Source organism: Lipophrys pholis (assembly GCF_963383615.2).
Source record: "Lipophrys pholis genome assembly, chromosome: 1".
NCBI classification, from domain to species: domain Eukaryota; kingdom Metazoa; phylum Chordata; class Actinopteri; order Blenniiformes; family Blenniidae; genus Lipophrys; species Lipophrys pholis.
The window spans coordinates 43,009,993-43,028,207 of record NC_137635.1 but is presented as its reverse complement, the minus strand read 5'-3'; the positions used below and the strand labels follow the sequence as shown (position 1 = coordinate 43,028,207).

Genomic DNA, 18,215 nt, shown 5'->3' with positions numbered 1-18,215 from the left:
CCCCCCTTGCTTGGATCACGTTCAGTCATTTCTGTCTCAATATTTTCTTTCCATTTTGGTGGCGAGGAAAAGAAAAGACTCGCAGGCACATTATGTTGGAACTAAAAGCCGATTCACTCATTTCCGGCTGAAAACATTCAAATTTCAGTTTGACTTTAGCGTCGGGTGGCAGAGAAAAGCTTTTCCTGTCCATGTTAAACAAGCCCTGGTCTACATGGATCTCTCGTACCGCTTCGCCCATTATTGAAGCCCCCCCCCCCCCCCGACACCGGTTAACATCTCGTAGAGAGGAGAGCTGCTTCTGCCCACTTGGTTTCACTTTTGCTGTAGTTTCCTCCCTCTGGCATTAAACTGAGAAAAGCAGCAACAAGGACAGAAAGCATCCGTTATTGTCAGCTCCACTGTGGCGACCGCACTGAACCAAATAGGGAGTCGATGTTGCAGCTGCTGTTTTACCCCTGTGCGCTTGTCCTCATCACTTTAACAGAAACGTTGAGACTGTTCGAGACTTGACATCTATTTTTTTTTTTTTAACCCCTAGTTTTCCCTCCAGGAGCCAGGAAATGACTTTTATCCTCACGGTGAAACCAAGCTTTTCTGTACCTTTGGTTTGTTTTTGTTTTGTTTTTTTTCTTTCTTGGCAGATCGCAAGCAGTCACGGCATCATTTAGAAAACTTCTTAGACAAAGTGTCTGTTGTCTCTTTCTGAGTAAGGTCTGAAACCTATGCATGCCATAGTAAAGTGGTGGTAAGATCAAGTTAGATGTCTTTTGATTTTGATTTTTTCCTTTTATCCTTCTTTTAGCCAGTTCAGTGTATAAGGAAGATGTCAACCAGTAAGCTGTCCACTGCTTGACTGTGTGTCCACTTGGAGAAAAAAAAAAAAAAAAAAATGTGCAATTTGTGTGAGGGTGAAAAGATTTATATTAAAAATGACAAATGATAGAACTTGTGTGGATGCTGCATGATGCCGGGAGCTCAAATCTGTGTCCTGCTTTCCAGTAAACGTGTGGACTCCAGTTTAATCCCAGATGACTTGTTTTCCAAATAATTTAGTTCTTTACTTTGAGCCGATTTCAATCTTGAACAAAATGAGTTTGGACATTATCTTTAACCAAAGTTATGCACTGAATTGGGCCTTTTATTGTTTTTATGGAGTAAATGGAATATTTTCTTGAGTTTTACCACAGTTATGCAAGTAAGGAAGCCACACACGCATCAGACATGATGTGCAACGGCAGGTTCTTGTTTTGGTATTCAAAACTCAGCCAGTTTGAGTTTAAAATACAATTAATCCACACACACTCAAGCATATATCTACTCTATATGATCAAATCCAGAATGAGTTTTTGGACTATTTAACACATTTTCCTTGATTCAGCAGTCTCAGGGTGCTTTACACCGTTAATCAGTCTCACACACCGACCGCTGCCGTGCAACGTGCTCGACCTCCAATGAGAGCGGTTTAATTCCCCCAAGGACACACGGACAAGTGACACGAGAACAAAGGTCTGGAACCTTTATCACTGAAACAGCCACTTTCTACCAAATCAAATTTACCTGGAGCCATTTCACCTTCAAAATGAGGCCAACATGGCTTCTGAAGTTTACTTTTGAAACACGTACAAGAACTCTTTTGCTGTATTTATGAAGTTTCAATTACAATTTAAGATGGGAAATATTTAATCAATTTCAGCAGTTTGTTCCCGATTTTAGTGGTTTCATCTCTTTTTTCCCTGTGTTTAAAAAATTCCGACATTTAGAAATACATTCCCAGAGGGAAATGCCTTCCAAGCATTACTCCACACAGACTAAAGTTAAACAAGACAGGATTTTAAACTTTCCTTCCCCCTTTTAGAAATTCAAGTGATCTAGACATTTTTATTTTGTGGTTTTAGGCTCTCAATTTAGTTGTGCCTTTTTTTAATCTAAGAGTTAAGTCATTTTGAAAATGATTGGTGTGTAAACAAAATGTTTACGTATAATTTAGTGAAAGTTTCAGGGAGCCTCTACTAAAGGACCACATGTGGCTCCCAAGCCACAGGTTGCAGACCCCCGTGGTCTGGACGACCAGGTGGACCACGGTTGCTCATCATGCCGCTCCATGTAGCAGATCGACCCACGCTGCCTCTACGTCACCTGTGGGCTTTCCACACTAGATTGGCTAAGGTTGGTTTCTTTATGAACTTGAGTAGACGTCTGGACAGCACAATGAACAGATCAGCCCGTTGGCTTTTTATTGAACATTTCACAGAAATTACACTACAGGTTATTTTCTGTATCTTGTTATGCTCACAAAGAAACATTTCACTTAACCAAAAATACAAAAACAAAAAAACTGCCTTGTACTAAAACCTGACAAGGCTCGTGTCCTGTGGGTCTTTTTAGACTTTTTGATGGCATTTCAATGTTTTCCTTGAGTCTTTGTGAAGATCTGAAGCGTTCAGGCTCTAGCGGCGTTCCCGTCGAGTCTCTGGCCTCTCAGCCTGGTCACAGTGTCAATATGTTCTTCCTGTCAACAGGGGGACATTTTCTGTTTGTGGATCCACCTCTTCTTCTCCTTCTCCGCTTTGGCTTTTTGTTTACAGGCTGGAAAGAAGGAGGAGACTATGAGAATGATTTTACAAGAACAGCACACACAAGCGCTCCTGCTATGAATTCTTTACGTTTACTAAAAATGTACGATAAGAGAATCACGACCTATTCACTGCTGCTTCCAGCTGAACGCTAAAAGAGAGGCTGAGTTTTCATTCTCTTTCAAAAAACCTTTTGTTTTTTCCAATACGAATAATGGTCCCATCTCCTTTCCTATCCACTTTTCCTTAACCCCGGAAGTGTTTAAGTGGCGGCCATGGCAAGGAACTTTCTAATTCCCAATAAGCTAAGGAGAGGAGGCTGAATGCTTCCTTTCCCAAAGTGATTTCTCTCACTGTACATACCCCAGTCTTTCTTGACAAACTGCACCGCGGCGGTTTTGTTCTGCCCCTTCTTGTTCTGGAGGGAGAGCATCTCATTGTCTGCGAAGAAAGGGAAGAAACGAGTCAAACAGCTGAGCTGCACGTCAGACTGAAAACTGCACGTGTCGCCACCTTCCTCCCAGCAGATCGCCCTGGAGAGCGGACGTCTTCATGGGACGAGATGGAACGTCACTGTAGCAAAGCTCAAATTGAGGCAGATCAGAGTCTTGACAGACTACTGCCACAGAGTGTAGCTTGCAGTTGCTGATATCCTATTACTTACAAGTAGGTGTGTAAACTGGAAAACACCAGGGGATAATGCTATATAGTGACTTTATAACTATACAGCCTATGGTTTAACATACTGGCTCTGTTCACACAGATCTGAGCTGCAGTGTTGACGCCGTCAGCTTACTTGTAGTCCTGTAGCTTCCTGGTCCGTACAGTCGGGACTGGATGAAGTCTGCAGCCGCCTGCTGCTGGACGGACGTCGTTTGTGCCTTTGTCGTCGTCACCGTGTATTTTCCCTGGGAAAGACTGTCAAACAAAACGAAACGTGCGTGTCAAGAGTGTCAAGGTCACCTGCTTTGCTGTAGCGCTCCACTTAAATACATTTGAAACAATTAAGTGCCTAGCAATGAGTTAGGATTAAAATGAAGAATGAAAAGCAGATTAAACATACTTTCTGGAATGCAGATCTTTCCCACTCTTCTTTTTCTTCTTCTTTTGCGTCTCTTTGTCCTCCTGCTGCTCCTCTTCAGCTGAAAACAAGTGAATTAAGTTAGAACTATCTGAAAACCATCCCGCTGAAAATCACCTAAATGTTTGAAGTCACACAGACTATTTTTTTCTCCTTTACCTTCATCTCCAGAGTCTTTGTGTTTCCTGGAAAATAAAGCAGTTTTAAACCTCGACAGAGCAAAGAACGAGGTGAACATGCAAAATTAGAGGGCGACAGTGCAGATCAGACAAGTGGACTAACTTTGAAGGAGTCGAGCAGATTTCTTCCAACACGTCAGCGGGCAGCAGTTTTCTTTTCTGTAGGGAAATGATGTGCAGCTAAATCAAAGACTCCACGCTTCCATTTGGAAAAAGGCAGCTTGGTGTCAGCATCCACATACAGGAGAAAATGTAAGTCTGCAGCCATTGAAATATCAGCATGCAAACACATTCACACTGTGTTTTCATCAATACTACACCAGAAATTGTATTAGAGGGTCTTTTTAGGTTTGTTGTGAATGCTCAACAATGCCGGACCTCTGTGTTTAAAACGTGTATATGTTTACACAAGACAAGCACAGACCTTCTGCTCCTGGAACAGCTCCTGTCTTTTCCTCCTCTTTTCTTTCAGCTCCTCTTTCTCCCTGTAACAATAAACACGCTTTACTGAGAACCCGTTATCTCGTCCACCGGAACAAATGAGCAAAGCAAAGCACGCACTGAGCCCAGGAAGTCAGAATATGCGGTGAACATTAGTTGTATTTCGACCATTAGCAGGAAAGAAACACCACCACGCGAGCTCGCTACCTGCGGGCAGTTTCCATGGCGTCCATCATGCTCCGTAAGGCCTGAGCCTTGGAGTCTTCGAAGGTGACCTCCTCCGGCGCCTCATCATCACTGGACTCGAACGGTACATTTAATTTTGCCGTCTGTTTTCCACTGTCCATGTTCTTCGAGGAAGAATTTGACTTACCACGTTGTTTCTTCGCCATGTTGGTCTGCGTAATGACGCATGACGCACAAGCGGAAGAAGAGCGGTGATTGGCTGTCTGATAAGCTATTATGACGCCTATCGGGGTTGCCAAGTCTGGTTATTACAACGTTTCTGTGCTCGTTTTTTCCTGTAAAGCCACTTAGAAATTTTTGAAAATGCATGTTGTTAATTATTACTCTTGAATTCAAAGGAATTTGCTTGTTCGGAAATTTCTTCCAGCTCCACAAGCTGTCAAACAAATATATTATATATGTTTGCCGTGTGTTGCCAGATCTCATGTGAGAAACAAGCAATTTGTGCCTGGAAAACAAACTCAAAAAGAGCCACTTCCTCTACAAATCAAACAATAAAACCCCGAAATTGACTTAATCAAAATATAGATAATAATAAATAATAAACAAAATAATAATATATTAATTATAGCATATAATACATATAAATATAGATATAATAAATAAGCACAACTACTCACGTTTAATATTCACTGAAACGCATAAATCAGACGAGATATGACCAGTTGCAAATCAAATGAAGGCCATTGTAGCAAGTTCATTATGAACCAAATAAACCAGGGGTATCAAATACATTTGAGTTCACAGCCCAAATTCAACTTGAGTGGACTGAACTGGTAAAGTTTTGCCATAATAACATTTAAAGTTAAACTTTTAAAGATTTCCTTTGCTGTTCTGCAGAGTATTTGTGATAAAAATGTTGATATAGTCACAAAACAAACAATCACTACCCAAAATGACTAAAATCTCAACATAAAATAATTTTTTATGATAATTTCTGGTGTAAACGAGATAGGCTCAGTAGGTGATGTGTTGTGTCTTCAAAAATGTGTTTTCAATCTAAAATCGACAAGTTTAAAAAAAAATTATTGCTTGCTGGTTTGGCGGGACAGATTGGAGCCTCTTGCAGGACAGGTTTGGCCCAGGATCCAAATATTGGACACATCAGAAATAAACCTTTAATAAAATCCAGTTCGGGACTTCAATATTTGCCATATTTCAGTTTCAATTTCAATCTTACAGCAAAAAAAAAAAAAAAAAAGATCCGAAGAGATTCAAGCACGAACATGTACACCATATACACCAGCTAGAAACAGCAACAGAGACTCCAACCAAATTTATGATAATGACAATGCACCATAGGATGTGAGGAGAATGATTCACAAATATAACATCATTGTAACATGAGAAAAAACCAGAATAAATAATATGTTACGATGTGAGAAAAAAAAACTGCAACACACAACCACCAATATTTCCAAGTGATATTAGAGAAAATAAGAAAGAAGGCAACAATCTCAGATAATAAACTTGCTTTTAGTTAGTGACGGAGAGGAGGTGGTGCTGGTCTGCCCTCTAGTGGCGGAGATCAGAATCACATCAACGTGCCTGTTATAAACCGCAGGGAGCGTTTTATTGTGAAGTAGAAACGCAAAACATCTTCCGACCGTCATTGCTGTGATCTTCACCACGCGGAGCAGGTGCATCAACAACCGGACCGGATAACGGGACTCTGCAGTTTCCACTCTCTCCATGTACCGACTGTTGATCGTGCTTGTGGCCGCGGCCGGGGCGTCAGTGCTCGGCCTCCCGGGGCAGGGCGGCTCCCGGGCAGTGGCCGGGCCGTGCGTCGCCCCGCTGCAGTGGGAGGGAAAGTGGGTGATGTACGACCACAGCACCGGCAGGAACAACCGAGCCGCGGTGTCTTATGACGGCCTGAACCAGAGGATCCGAGTCCTGCAGCAGCACAAGAAACACACCCCGTGTCAGAGGTACAGGGAATAACGGAATTATTAATATGAATCAGTTCAGTAATAATCTGAACTGATGTTTCAGCACAATGGTGATATTTACCTACTCATATATTATAACTGCTTTTATAACATTTTTTATTTGTTTTTTCCTGTTATAAATGTATATTTATACCAGCAGGGTCATCAGATACCCTCTAATAACCCTGCTGTGTACACGCAGCAGACACACTGAGACTCTGGACTGAAGTCTGCAGTGTTGAAATATTTTGTGGCTGGTAAACAAGGCCACAGCCTGTTAATCTCTTCTGGTTTGTTCACTTTGAATTCAGCTCGACCCCATTGTACTGAAAGCAAAATAAGCAACCCGCCAAAACTATATGCACACCACTACCCTCAACGACTTAAATTCAATGAAACAGAACCAGTGTGTGAAAGCACATTGATCAGGGATACGGTGTGTGTGTTACACTATAATAAATTGCTCTTATAACAAAAAGAAACTAAGAACATATATATGAAGTAATATTATATGCTTAAGTCACCTATAGTACAGCATATAAGCCAACATTAGTCATGACATGCTTCTCTTCAGTCGAGCTTTACAGTCTGCATAACAAGCCCGTCTATCCATCCATAAGCTTCAATCTCACGGTCCTGCTGCTCTTTGCTTGTCTGCTTCAGGTTTTACGAGTACATTTACTTGTATCAGAGCATGGTGATGTTCCAGATTGATCAGAAGACAAAGGACTGCTCAAAACTTGCTCTGGCCGACACGTTCGATCCCTTCGACATCCCGGACAACTCCACCTTCGAGGACCAGTACTTCATCGGAGGACCTGAGGACCGTGTGGAGGTTCAGGAGTGGTCGGACAGGAAGCCGGCACGTCAGCGTGAGTCACATTTTCTGATCCAGGCCTGGAGCCCCTGTGCTCTGAAGTCTGGACAAAGGCAGCATGTAAAACTAAAAATCTGACTTTTGTTGAAATTGCAACAAATAATAATGATAAATAGTTTTAAAATCACTGATTACAAAGTTCTTAGATGCAGAAAATGTTGGCATATAAACCAAAGAACCAAAGAATCTGAACAAATAACCGTGGACAACTCTTGCCATTCAAGTGCAAATGGAAACGATAAACACCTTAATGACAATGTCAAAAAAGAGGGTGAGGCTCATGCTCGTCACTGTGGATGTTCTGCATGACGTTCATACATTAAACGGCGCAGTATAACCATGGGCTTTCCTCTGAGCTGCTGTAACATCTGCATGTCTCTCCCACAGATGAGACCTGGGTGGGTGTTTACACCATGAAGGACTGCTACCCGGTGCAGGAGACTTACACCAGGAACAGCAGCGTCACCACCTCCACCCGCTTCTTCAACCTCCAGCTGGGCATCAGCGACCCCGACATCTTCAGCCCGCCCAGCACCTGCCAATCAGCCCGGCCGGAGAGGATGACGGAGTTTGAGTGCTGAAACCCTGCCGGAGCTCCGTTTTGATAATTAACCTCACTTAGAATTACGATTATTTCCTTTATTGATGATTGAACACTCGCCGTGAGGAGCAAATTAAGGCTTGAGCAGCAGTGGAAGTCGCTTTTACACAATTCGAAGACTCCTAAAAGTATCAAAGTTGAAATACACATTTTTCAGCCTAAATTTCCCCGTGTTGATGACAGACTAGTAATATATTGCTTCTCCAGCTTCCACCAGTGTTGAACCTCTATTTACATCACTTGAAGTATCAGAATGCTTTTGTAAATGCAAGTAAAATTCAACAATGTTCAAATGATCCATTCTATCCAGACATCAAAAAACACTAACAGCGTTTGTATTAAGCTGCTCATCTCCTAAAATCATTTTTTTTTCCTTTTACTAATTGAAGCACTACAAATAAAAATGGAGAATTTAGCTTTTCCAGAAGATTCCAGACGGATGTAATGTTGTGCACAGTGGTGCTTTTGTTTGTATAAAACTCTGCACTATGTACTGGAACGTAAAGCCCTCGAGCCGCAGAATCTACACAGGGGTAGACGGTTTAAAATGAGTAATTCTGAACTCAGTTCTAGTTTACTGTTTGATAAATTTGTGTTTCATTTTTGCTCTCTATAAACTCACAAATAGCACCAAGGGGTTGGTTCTCAATTTCAAGCTAAGATGTGACTAAAAGCTATAATTGAGTTGTTGTTTTTTTTCGCTCACATCAAATAGATTTAACAAATGTAATTATTCCATAACACAAATAAAGTGCCTCGCAAAATGATCTTTGCATATGCAATGATTTGTTTGAGGTTGTCCGCCCAGTTAGTTGTGCTGCTGCGAGTCTGTCAGTCTTTGTCGAAATGTCACAATAACATCACTCATTGTTTGGACATTACTGAGTGTTTCTGTAATAAAGCAACTGTTTGGGACTGTTAGAATGACTGCCTTTCTGCTCTTTATTCAGGTTTTCTGAGTCTTTAACACGAGAACGGTCTCTCGGTAAAGCAGTTTTTTTTCAGTTGTTTCTCTGAAAACATTATAAAGATGACATCGTCGGGGGAAACATTCCCACGTCACCTAATCACAAGTTGTAAATACATTCATAAGAAAATAATTAGACGGACAAATCGCTCAACCTGACAGTATTTTAGTCTGTTTTTTTTCTTATGAAAGTCCAGTAACAGTAAACAAGTTTTTATTGTTTTCTGACCTAAAACTATGACACAAGTTAAATCATGAGCTAGTGAATAGTGTTTTAGTACTCCAGACCACAATTGTGAGGTCTTGATCTTGATCTTGATCTTGGGATGCTCTGGTTTTGACTCAGTCTCAGGTTAGGTGGTCTTGAGTACAATGGATGAATAAACTGGTGCGCCTATGCTGACACTGATAAAGAGTTAAAATAAACTGTTATCATTTGTGTATGTGCAACATATTTTTTAAACACCCAATATGTATATTCATAGTTAAGTAAAGAATTTGAGTATTTTAGTTATCTCTGCTGGTCCAGTCCTCACAAGATTAAATTGAGGTCAAATCTTATTTCAGGTCTTAGCGTCATTGTTTTTAAATACAGACATTTGTCATTCATAATGTCTATGATTTTAAATGCCTTCCAAAACCACGTGTGGCAGCAGAGCCCCAGGAACGCTTCACAGCTGCCGAAAATCTGCCCATGAAGAAGATGCGGGTCAAAGTTGACCCACGTGTGTCCGTGCTGTAACAGAAGCTCTGACGGAGGAACAAAAAGAATTTCCCCCGTAAAACAGGACAACATTTTATTTCCCAAGAGATCACTTTACTGAAAAGGTGAGTAGAGATGCGAAGGGAGTGGAAGGTTATGGTGCAGGGATTTCTAAATGTTTAAAAGTTGTAATTTATAGCCTTTAACCGGAGGTGTTTACACCGGTGTGTCGGATTAACTCGTTTCCCTGTCAACTGGTGACCTAGCAATGACTGGTGTCCGTCGGAGCTGCTTTTAACAGCAGCAGGTTCGACACTTCGAAACCTACTTGTATATGTGGTTGAACGGTGATCGCCAGCACAGCCACGGATTTCGGTCGGGTTTTTAACATCTGCTCTTCCTGGCTGCAACCATAGATGTAAACATATCATATATCTACGGCTGCAACCACGGGCGCTCGGAGTTTGGTCACCAGTTAACAAGGAAACCAGATAATCCGAAACACCGGAAAGCCGAACGTTAGCTGGGTGCTATAAGACACGACTGCTGTGGCTCAGCTCACGATTAGTTTCAAGTTTGATCCAGAGATTTTACACTATATTTAAGCAGTGTTTACACTATAGAATGCAACTAGCTAAGCTACAAACATTATGATGTATTTTACCGACTCTAAAACGCATTTCTAAGTTATGTAACAGTGACACATGTTTTGATATCCTCTCTTACATACCAGGTAATACACAGTTTATCACATGAAAGGAGCTATCACAATTTTTTATTTATTTTTTACTTCAAAATGCTATTCGATTGACATTTGGAAATGTCATTAAACTGTTGAAATTATTATTTTCTTAGTAAATGTATTCATATCTACTCATGATCCTGAGGCAATGCCATCAAGGCATCAATCCAGTTACGTAACTCCATTATTTAATTTAACATGTACCACTTTATTCCTGCTTTAATATTAAGAAGCCTTTATTTTCATTGAGATTCACTCATTTGTCTGTCAATGGTGTCCTCTCCTATTAGGTTACATGCAGCTAGAAAAGATTTCTTTCTCGAAATGCCAATTTTCTCATCATCTACATGCTCAGTTCCTTTCATAGATACAATATGCTACAACTCAATGTAAGTAAATCTTCAGACACCCAAAATGTGATGTCAAGTGTTTTATAGTTCACATAGTTGCCAATAAAACTGACTCAGGATCGGAATTATAGTGGAATTTTATCAAATGTGAGAATAACATAGTGGCAGATCACTTTTTTTTGATAGTTTTATTTATAATTCTTAGGAGAACCTTTGCTCATTCCTGCTTTGTACGGTCTTACTCCTCCATTCAATGTAGTTATGGGGATACATTGTGCTTTTAAAGTCAAAAGCTAAATAGTACTTTAATTGGCTCCAAAATGGTCATATCTTTTGAAATTGGCAGAGTAGTTGACAATGACAGGTTATCACTGATATTCCTGAAGTTGTAATAAAACCAGTAAAGGTGCGTTCATTTCAACAGCTGAGAGGAATAGATGTGTCATTGTGATATCTTTCGTTTTGTGCCGTTTACTGGATGTACCCTGACTTCATTCTTTAGGTCACAATGGCCTCCTACACGTGCATCAGTTGCCGAGTGGCTTTCACGGACGGTGAGGTGCAGCGAGCCCACTACAAAACCGACTGGCACCGTTACAACTTGAAGCGTAAGGTGGCTGACATGCCGCCCGTCACTGCTGAGAACTTCCAGGAGCGTGTCATGGCGCAGCGGGCCGCTGCCGAACAGCAGCTCTCCGACGCTGCCACCATTGAGGGATGCTCCACCTGCAACAAGAAGTTCTCCAGTGCCAACGCCTATCAGAACCACCTGCAGTCCCACAAACACCAGCAGGCGGAGAAACAGGCGCTGCTCGTCGCCCAGAGGAAGGTGGAGAGGATGAACGAGAAGAACCTGGAGAAGGGGCTTGGCGATGAGAAGCCTGATCACGATGCGAGAAATGAGGCCCTCCAGCAGGCGCTGAAGGAGCAGCTGAGGCCGAGCCCTGCCAAGCAAGACGGGACCCAGACACCACAGCAGAAGACCGAGAAGCTGGAGAAGCCTCCCAGGATGATGTGGCTGGAGGAGCAAGCCAGAAGGCGAGAGAGAGAAGAGGGCGCCGAAGCTGAAGAAGGTACGGCGGTAGATGGAAATAAAGTTCTGCTCAATGTGTTTAGTTTCAGCGATACTTTAGATTGGTGTTTTTATTTGTTTCTGGTGGAATGCTGGAATGTTAATGTTTTCAGATGATGGGATACCATGGTTAACTGCGTTGGAGTCCAGAGGCACTAACAACTAAATTCTTCTCCTATTGCATTCACACTTTTTTAATTTCAAAATATTTGACAAATATCTGTCTTGTCAGGAGCAGTTACTCTCTTGGTTTATGATTTTAACTCGTCTCTAAATGAGTATTGCGATAACTCAAGTAATAGTTTTCTCCGTCATTTATTCCATATGTTTTTAAATCCAAATAAGAAAATGATTCTGGGAAAAGAAATCTAAATCACATAGATTTTGACAATTAATCAATATCTCATGAATTGTAATTTGCTTTTGAAATGTAACCCGCAGTTCCTTCAGAGGACGTAATAATATACATGAATATGTAAACAAAACTATATTAATATGTGTGGTTATTATTATGACTGGGACCTATATTGTTGATAAAGTTAAAACAAATAAGACAATGTTATGTGTTTGTTTATCCCGTTCTTAACTCACAAAATGTACCCTAAATATATGATATGGTTTTAAATTAGACCACCATTTCAAATACAACTATTGAAACAAAGGAATCTAATGCAGGGTTCTGTGCGTTTCATGACTTGTTGTCATTATGTCTAATTATTTACTGTATTTGAAACTACATGAATGGAAAATTAGTTTGATAAATTCGGTGAATGTCATGTTGTAGTAGTTTGAGTTGCACCTCTTTGGTAATGGTTCCCCATGAAAATCTTGCAGAGGAGTGGGAGGACGTTGATCAGGATGAAGACGATGATGACATGGAAGAGGACGCTGACGAAGAGGAGTCTATGGATCCGGAGGAAGGCAGCTCCGGTGCCCTTCCTGACACTGGCGTAGCCGCTCTGCCGGGCTCCATCCCAGTCACCGACTGCCTGTTCTGCTCCCACCACTCCAAGTCGCTCATGAAGAACGTCGCCCACATGACCAAAGTCCACAGCTTCTTCATACCCGATGTGGAGTTCCTCATTGACCTCAAGGGCTTCATTCAGTACCTGGGTGAGTCGGCTGCACGGTGACTTCATCCTGCTTTTACCCGCCTGTCAAATTAGTGTGAAGTTTCTTTTTAAGCATTCAAATCTGTATTGGGACAACATTTTTTATATCTTTTCTCATATTGCCAGTCAGCCATTAGGCAACAGTGCAAATCACACCATCACCATTCAGCTTCAGAATATCTGTTATCCTCTTTTATTACAAGATCACTTATTACGTCAGTTAACGCTTTACTAAAACTAAAAAAAAAAGACAACTCTAGTTTGAGATACTGTATTGTGAATTATCCTGACTTGTAACATAAAATGTTGAAGAACGTCACAAAAAAGCTTTGAATTGAAAAAAATATGCAGGATTTTTACATTCTGAAATGAATTATGGGAAGAATGAACTTTTCAAGTTTGTTCACATATTTTATACAGTGTTTATCTAAATGGGGATCATCAGTAGTCAACTCAGAGTTTTGTGTTGCAAATTGAAAATAAGAGCAAAAAGAAAGGATATACACTGAGTCGCGAGTCTTAACGAATATCATCTGTAAGTATAAATATATACACTGAGTATAGCTGTTGATTTATTGATAATTTTGAGACGCGCAATGTCCTCTTTGCATGATGGAGTTCAAATGGAGTCAGATTAGTATATTTAAAGTGAAAATTTGAAGGGAAAAAAAGTGTGTGGGGGGGGGGTGAGGGGCTTGTCATGCATTAAGGATTATAAATATATATTTATTCATATGTTCATCTGTGTGGCTTAATCAATCTCGATCCAGTTTTTGTTAAACTTGTAACCAGTCACTTTTGAATATGACTTTTTTTTGTTCCCAGACAAAAACCAGTGGATAATGTGAATAAAATATTATTTAAAAATGTGTTGATTTTGTTTTTGTGGTCTTGAAATGTTGTGTATCTTTTGTGTTACAGGGGAAAAAATTGGTGCCGGCAACGTGTGTCTGTGGTGTAATGAGAAGGGGCGTTCGTTTTACTCGACAGAAGCAGTACAGAGTCACATGACGGACAAGAGCCACTGTAAGCTCTTCACAGACGGTGACGCCGCCCTGGAGTTTGCAGACTTCTACGACTTCAGGTAAATAATAACCGTTGATGGTTAATCATTGAATTGAATTGATTGAATGGAACTCATCTTTTGCTACTAGAGCCGTATTAGAAGCCATTTGACAGCAACCAAATGTATCTGGGAACTTTAGTTCAGTGTATTTTTCTTTAAGGACCGAACGAGTTTCTTGTGCCCAATGTTTCCTGCATTTCCTCTGTTGTTTCTGTTGCTATACTATTCTGCCTGTGGGCTGATGATGTTCAACTTGTGTGTTTTTCACTAATGTTCAGGTCTTCCATTTGATTAAGCCCCCCCCCCCCCCCCCCCCCCAACAAGAGTATTTTCAGAGATATAATCACACATATGAGCGAAAAGCAGTCATTGGCCAAGATGATAGAAACAATTGGTCAGCATGAGTCACAAATTGCCGAACAAACAGAATCGCTCAACTTCAGAAAATAAATAGATTAAAACCCCCTCATACTGAGTCCAATATTTAAAAACTCTAACATTGATGCTTTAAATTTGGGCACGACGAACCCCCACAAGTGTTTACAGATATTGCTCATGCAGTCTAGGTGACTTCTTATCCCAAATAAATTCTGAAATCAATCCGTCCACCTTGCAGAAGACAAACTGGGTGACAAAGGCATTGGAGCAAATAAGAGAAAGAGCTTAAGCAAAGACCAGCGCTCAATATCTTCTCAAATCCCAAGACAATAAAGGGGCGAAATAAGCTGTGTAAAAGAATGAAGACTTGTCTGCACTTTGAATTCCAAGATATATGAATCTGTGACGAGCAATTTTGATGGCAGGGTATTGTAGTAGATTTTTTAACTAGGAAATATGTCACTTTTATTCGGCTTAAGTTTAATTCAAGATATGTTGCCAAAACTTGGACAGAAACAGGTAGGTTAGATACATATAAGAGAAGATCGTCTGCATAAAGGGAGATTTTCAACTCAGCATTATTCCTTGTCTATGGACAGAGGTTCAATGGCACCTGCACAGAATAGGGGGCTGATTGAGCAGGCCTGTCTTGTCGAGTGAGATAAGGAGATGTTTGTCTTCATTGAGGCTTGTGGGGAAGAAAAGAGCAACTTTATCCACGGTGTGAAATTATTCCTAAAGCTAAATTTCTTTAATGTATAAATAAGGTATGTAGTCCCATTCCACTCTATCGAAAGGCTTTTCAGGAGATGAGAACTTCCCGAGTGGAAGAAGAGCCATTCTAGGTTGTGTTACAAAGACGTCTAAGGTTAGAAAAAGAGCGTCTTTTTTGGAATAAAGGAGACAACCAGCTTCAAAAGATTCACCATTACGTATCCTATGAGAATGGGCCAGTTGGTGCCAATTTTAAAAAAATAATTAAAATTCAGGTGGGTTTGGCATCTTGTTCTGGACATTTTATACTTTGCAAAAATGATGCTGCTATATTAAGATGCGTCATGGAAACCTGCTTTACCGAAGCTGCAGCTATTGACTTCTTAATTGGCGGGTGATGACCAAGTTATTGAAACAAACTGTCAAAATTGAGGGTTGAAACGTGGTCACATGAATACAGGGAACTCTAAAGGTTTTTGAATATAGAATAGATTTCTTGCTGATCTGTGGCCTCGTCTGAGTTTGTCTGCGTCGCCAACATATATTGAGAAGACGCTCGCTGACGTAGCTGGTGTGCTGGTCATTTACTGGCTTTGTGTCCTAGTGTGATGGAGAACTTTGACGGTACGATGCGCCAACTTCAGCCTGTAATCAGAGACCTTCCTTTCATATTTCTGGGGCCTGAGAAATAGCATAACATTGGTCTAATTGGGTTATGGCTTTCTAAGCAGTGTCAGTTTTTCCTGTTGAATTATTTTCTCGTAGCTCCAATAGGAGATTATCTCCAACCTAATATGTGCTTTTAAAGTATCCCCAAGCAATGACGCTGATATATCTGGTGCTTTGTTCTGGCTTGCGCAGAAATCGATTCGATGAGACACAAAGCATACAGAGTCTTTAGACTTGTATTATTAAAAATCATGTGAAATACGATGGGGTGAGTCGTCGTCCAGAGTCAGCAGTCGAAAAGCAGAAAGTTCTTGTGATGGTTCCTTAATACTTGTGGATGCTTTCTGTGGTTGAAACTAATGATGGAATATGATCCGATGGATCACTTTCTGTTCACAGGAGCAGCTACCCCGACAGGAAGGAGGGAGAGGACGCCGTCATGGAAGATGACGAGCTGCCTGATGACAAGACCCTGGAGTATGACGACGACATGCTGGAGCTGACTCTCCCTTCAGGTTGATTGAGTATAATTAGTCTTTATTAGCACCTCATGTACTTGAACAAAATGCATCAAACGTCTCGGGCTGCAGGACAACTACGTCTTAGGACAGCAGTTAACTCCTTTTCATATCAACAGTCGAAACAAGCACATTAATATTTGTTACTGTGAAATGTTTATCAGGACCCAGGACAGCTCATCATTTCAAAAAAATTTCTTTCTTTCTTTTCGTATTATCAGTTTTCTTTATAATTTCTTTAGATTGTTCAACACAATACCTAAGGGATCCCTAAAGGGAATATTTAACATCTTGACCATGCTATATATAGATATATGAAATAACTACTCAGAGTTTGACGTCAAAGATGAAATTTCTCTTGAATCTGTAATTTTTTGCATTAAAACATATTTAACAGATGCAAAAAAGAAGAATTGTTTGACATCAAATAAATTTGAAATCACTTTTCTAACTTACATATTGGGGCTTGGTTATGGTAAACATTTTTAACTAACCCCAGTATAGAAGACAAATGAATGAATGGGAAATAAATCTACGTCTTCATGTTTTTTAATCTTCTCATATTGTAACTAATTGGAGTTCCTCATTGTGTCTTTGTTTAGGAGCAAAGGTCGGCCACCGCTCCCTCATGAGGTACTACAAACAGCGATTCGGAGCCGAGCGAGCGGTGGCTCTCTCGCACAATAGAAACGCGGTTGGTCGAGTCCTTCGGCAGTACAGAGCTCTCGGCTGGGGAGGAGACGCTGGTAAGACTTGATTTTAAATTCTGAACAGTCCGAACTCTGCCGCAGTTTGTATCAACAATCGTTGAAATGTTTTATAGGGAGAAATTATGCATAAGTTGCGTTCGGCTGTCACAGTATCGGATTTTTACTTCACAATTATCAAAAATACCCCGATATTAAGAAAAACTTAGTCATGTGAATTGTATTATACATTGTATTATATCATATCATATAATTCGAGTGCACTAAGCTGTCTTGTATGTCTGGAATATTTCTTTATCAAACTACTTGACATGGTGAGAGATGTTATATGATAGAATCAGACACTCGGTTCATTACACAATATTCTTTTGTACACATTTGGAGCATAGTTCTACTGTGTCGTCAATACTAATTAGAAAATTGTGAGGATTAGTAACATTAATATGTGCATGTTGCTGTTCTCTCCTTCTCAGGCAATGGCACCCTGCATAAGCAGAAAGACATGAAGTATGTGCAGATGATGAAGTCCAAGTGGATGCTGAAGATGGGCATGACCCACAATACCACTAAGCAGAAGCACTTCAGATGCCAAGTCATGTTCTAAGCTGGGACTGGACGGAGCCGAATGTGGAGGGAAATGTCACGGTGGAGGCGAAAAGCTAACTCACACCAAGAGAATGTTTTTGATTTTTTTTGGACGGTGGCAAATATGTTGTTCCAGTGATTCAGCTATTTTTGGTTATTTTCGGTTTGCAGCAAAACACTTTCAAACTGCACAGTGTAATGTGTTTTTTTTAGTTTTTTTTTTAAACAAATTCTAACTTCAAGATGTTTCACCTGCTCAGAGTTGATTGTGATAAAAATCTCAGTGGAAGTTCTGATGGACTTTGCTGCGTTAAAAAACGTCAATGGAAAGAAATACATTCATAAAATCATTTTAAATTACAACAATTATGTATATATAAACCTTATTTGGATAGATAACACTTTTCTTTGTCTCATTTTTTTTTTTTTTAACAAGATTGCTCCAATAAATGTTGCATATTTATCTGGCACAAGGCAGTGTTTTTATGAATTCCACAGAATAACGGCTTCAACACTAAAGTTGGCTGCTTTTATTTTGCCTATAAATGGTTGAAAAATGTGCTATGAATGAATGTTTCTATCACCCCCCCATCCCAAAATTACTATTATTATTATTATTTTTTTTATATATACAGTATTTCTTTAACAAATGTGAGACACGTGGCTGAATCTGTGATCGGATCTTTAATGTGCCGATTAA

General features: G+C 40.3%; 3 protein-coding genes across 3 annotated transcripts; 2 read left to right on the top strand and 1 right to left on the bottom strand.

Annotated features, from left to right (window-relative positions):
- Window positions 1-2,202: 2,202 nt before the first annotated feature.
- nol7 (nucleolar protein 7) lies at window positions 2,203-4,685 on the bottom strand. The gene is made up of 8 exons (XM_080465533.1): window positions 4,485-4,685; window positions 4,261-4,321; window positions 3,940-3,995; window positions 3,817-3,842; window positions 3,640-3,718; window positions 3,373-3,494; window positions 2,940-3,017; window positions 2,203-2,589 (listed from the first exon to the last, which is right to left on the bottom strand). The coding sequence occupies exons 1-8, from the start codon at window positions 4,667-4,669 to the stop codon at window positions 2,516-2,518; spliced, it is 681 nt and encodes a 226-aa protein (XP_080321659.1). The 5' UTR covers window positions 4,670-4,685; the 3' UTR covers window positions 2,203-2,515.
- A 1,355-nt stretch (window positions 4,686-6,040) lies between these two features.
- On the top strand, window positions 6,041-9,457 carry epdr1 (ependymin related 1). Its single transcript, XM_080465522.1, has 3 exons — window positions 6,041-6,454; window positions 7,118-7,326; window positions 7,719-9,457. Exons 1-3 carry the CDS (start codon window positions 6,216-6,218, stop codon window positions 7,910-7,912), a joined length of 642 nt encoding a protein of 213 aa, XP_080321648.1. The 5' UTR covers window positions 6,041-6,215; the 3' UTR covers window positions 7,913-9,457.
- A 132-nt stretch (window positions 9,458-9,589) lies between these two features.
- Window positions 9,590-18,081, top strand: znf622 (zinc finger protein 622). The gene is made up of 7 exons (XM_080459281.1): window positions 9,590-9,727; window positions 11,197-11,767; window positions 12,601-12,879; window positions 13,800-13,962; window positions 16,105-16,220; window positions 16,826-16,969; window positions 17,404-18,081. The coding sequence occupies exons 2-7, from the start codon at window positions 11,203-11,205 to the stop codon at window positions 17,532-17,534; spliced, it is 1,398 nt and encodes a 465-aa protein (XP_080315407.1). The 5' UTR covers window positions 9,590-9,727; window positions 11,197-11,202; the 3' UTR covers window positions 17,535-18,081.
- Window positions 18,082-18,215: the final 134 nt, after the last annotated feature.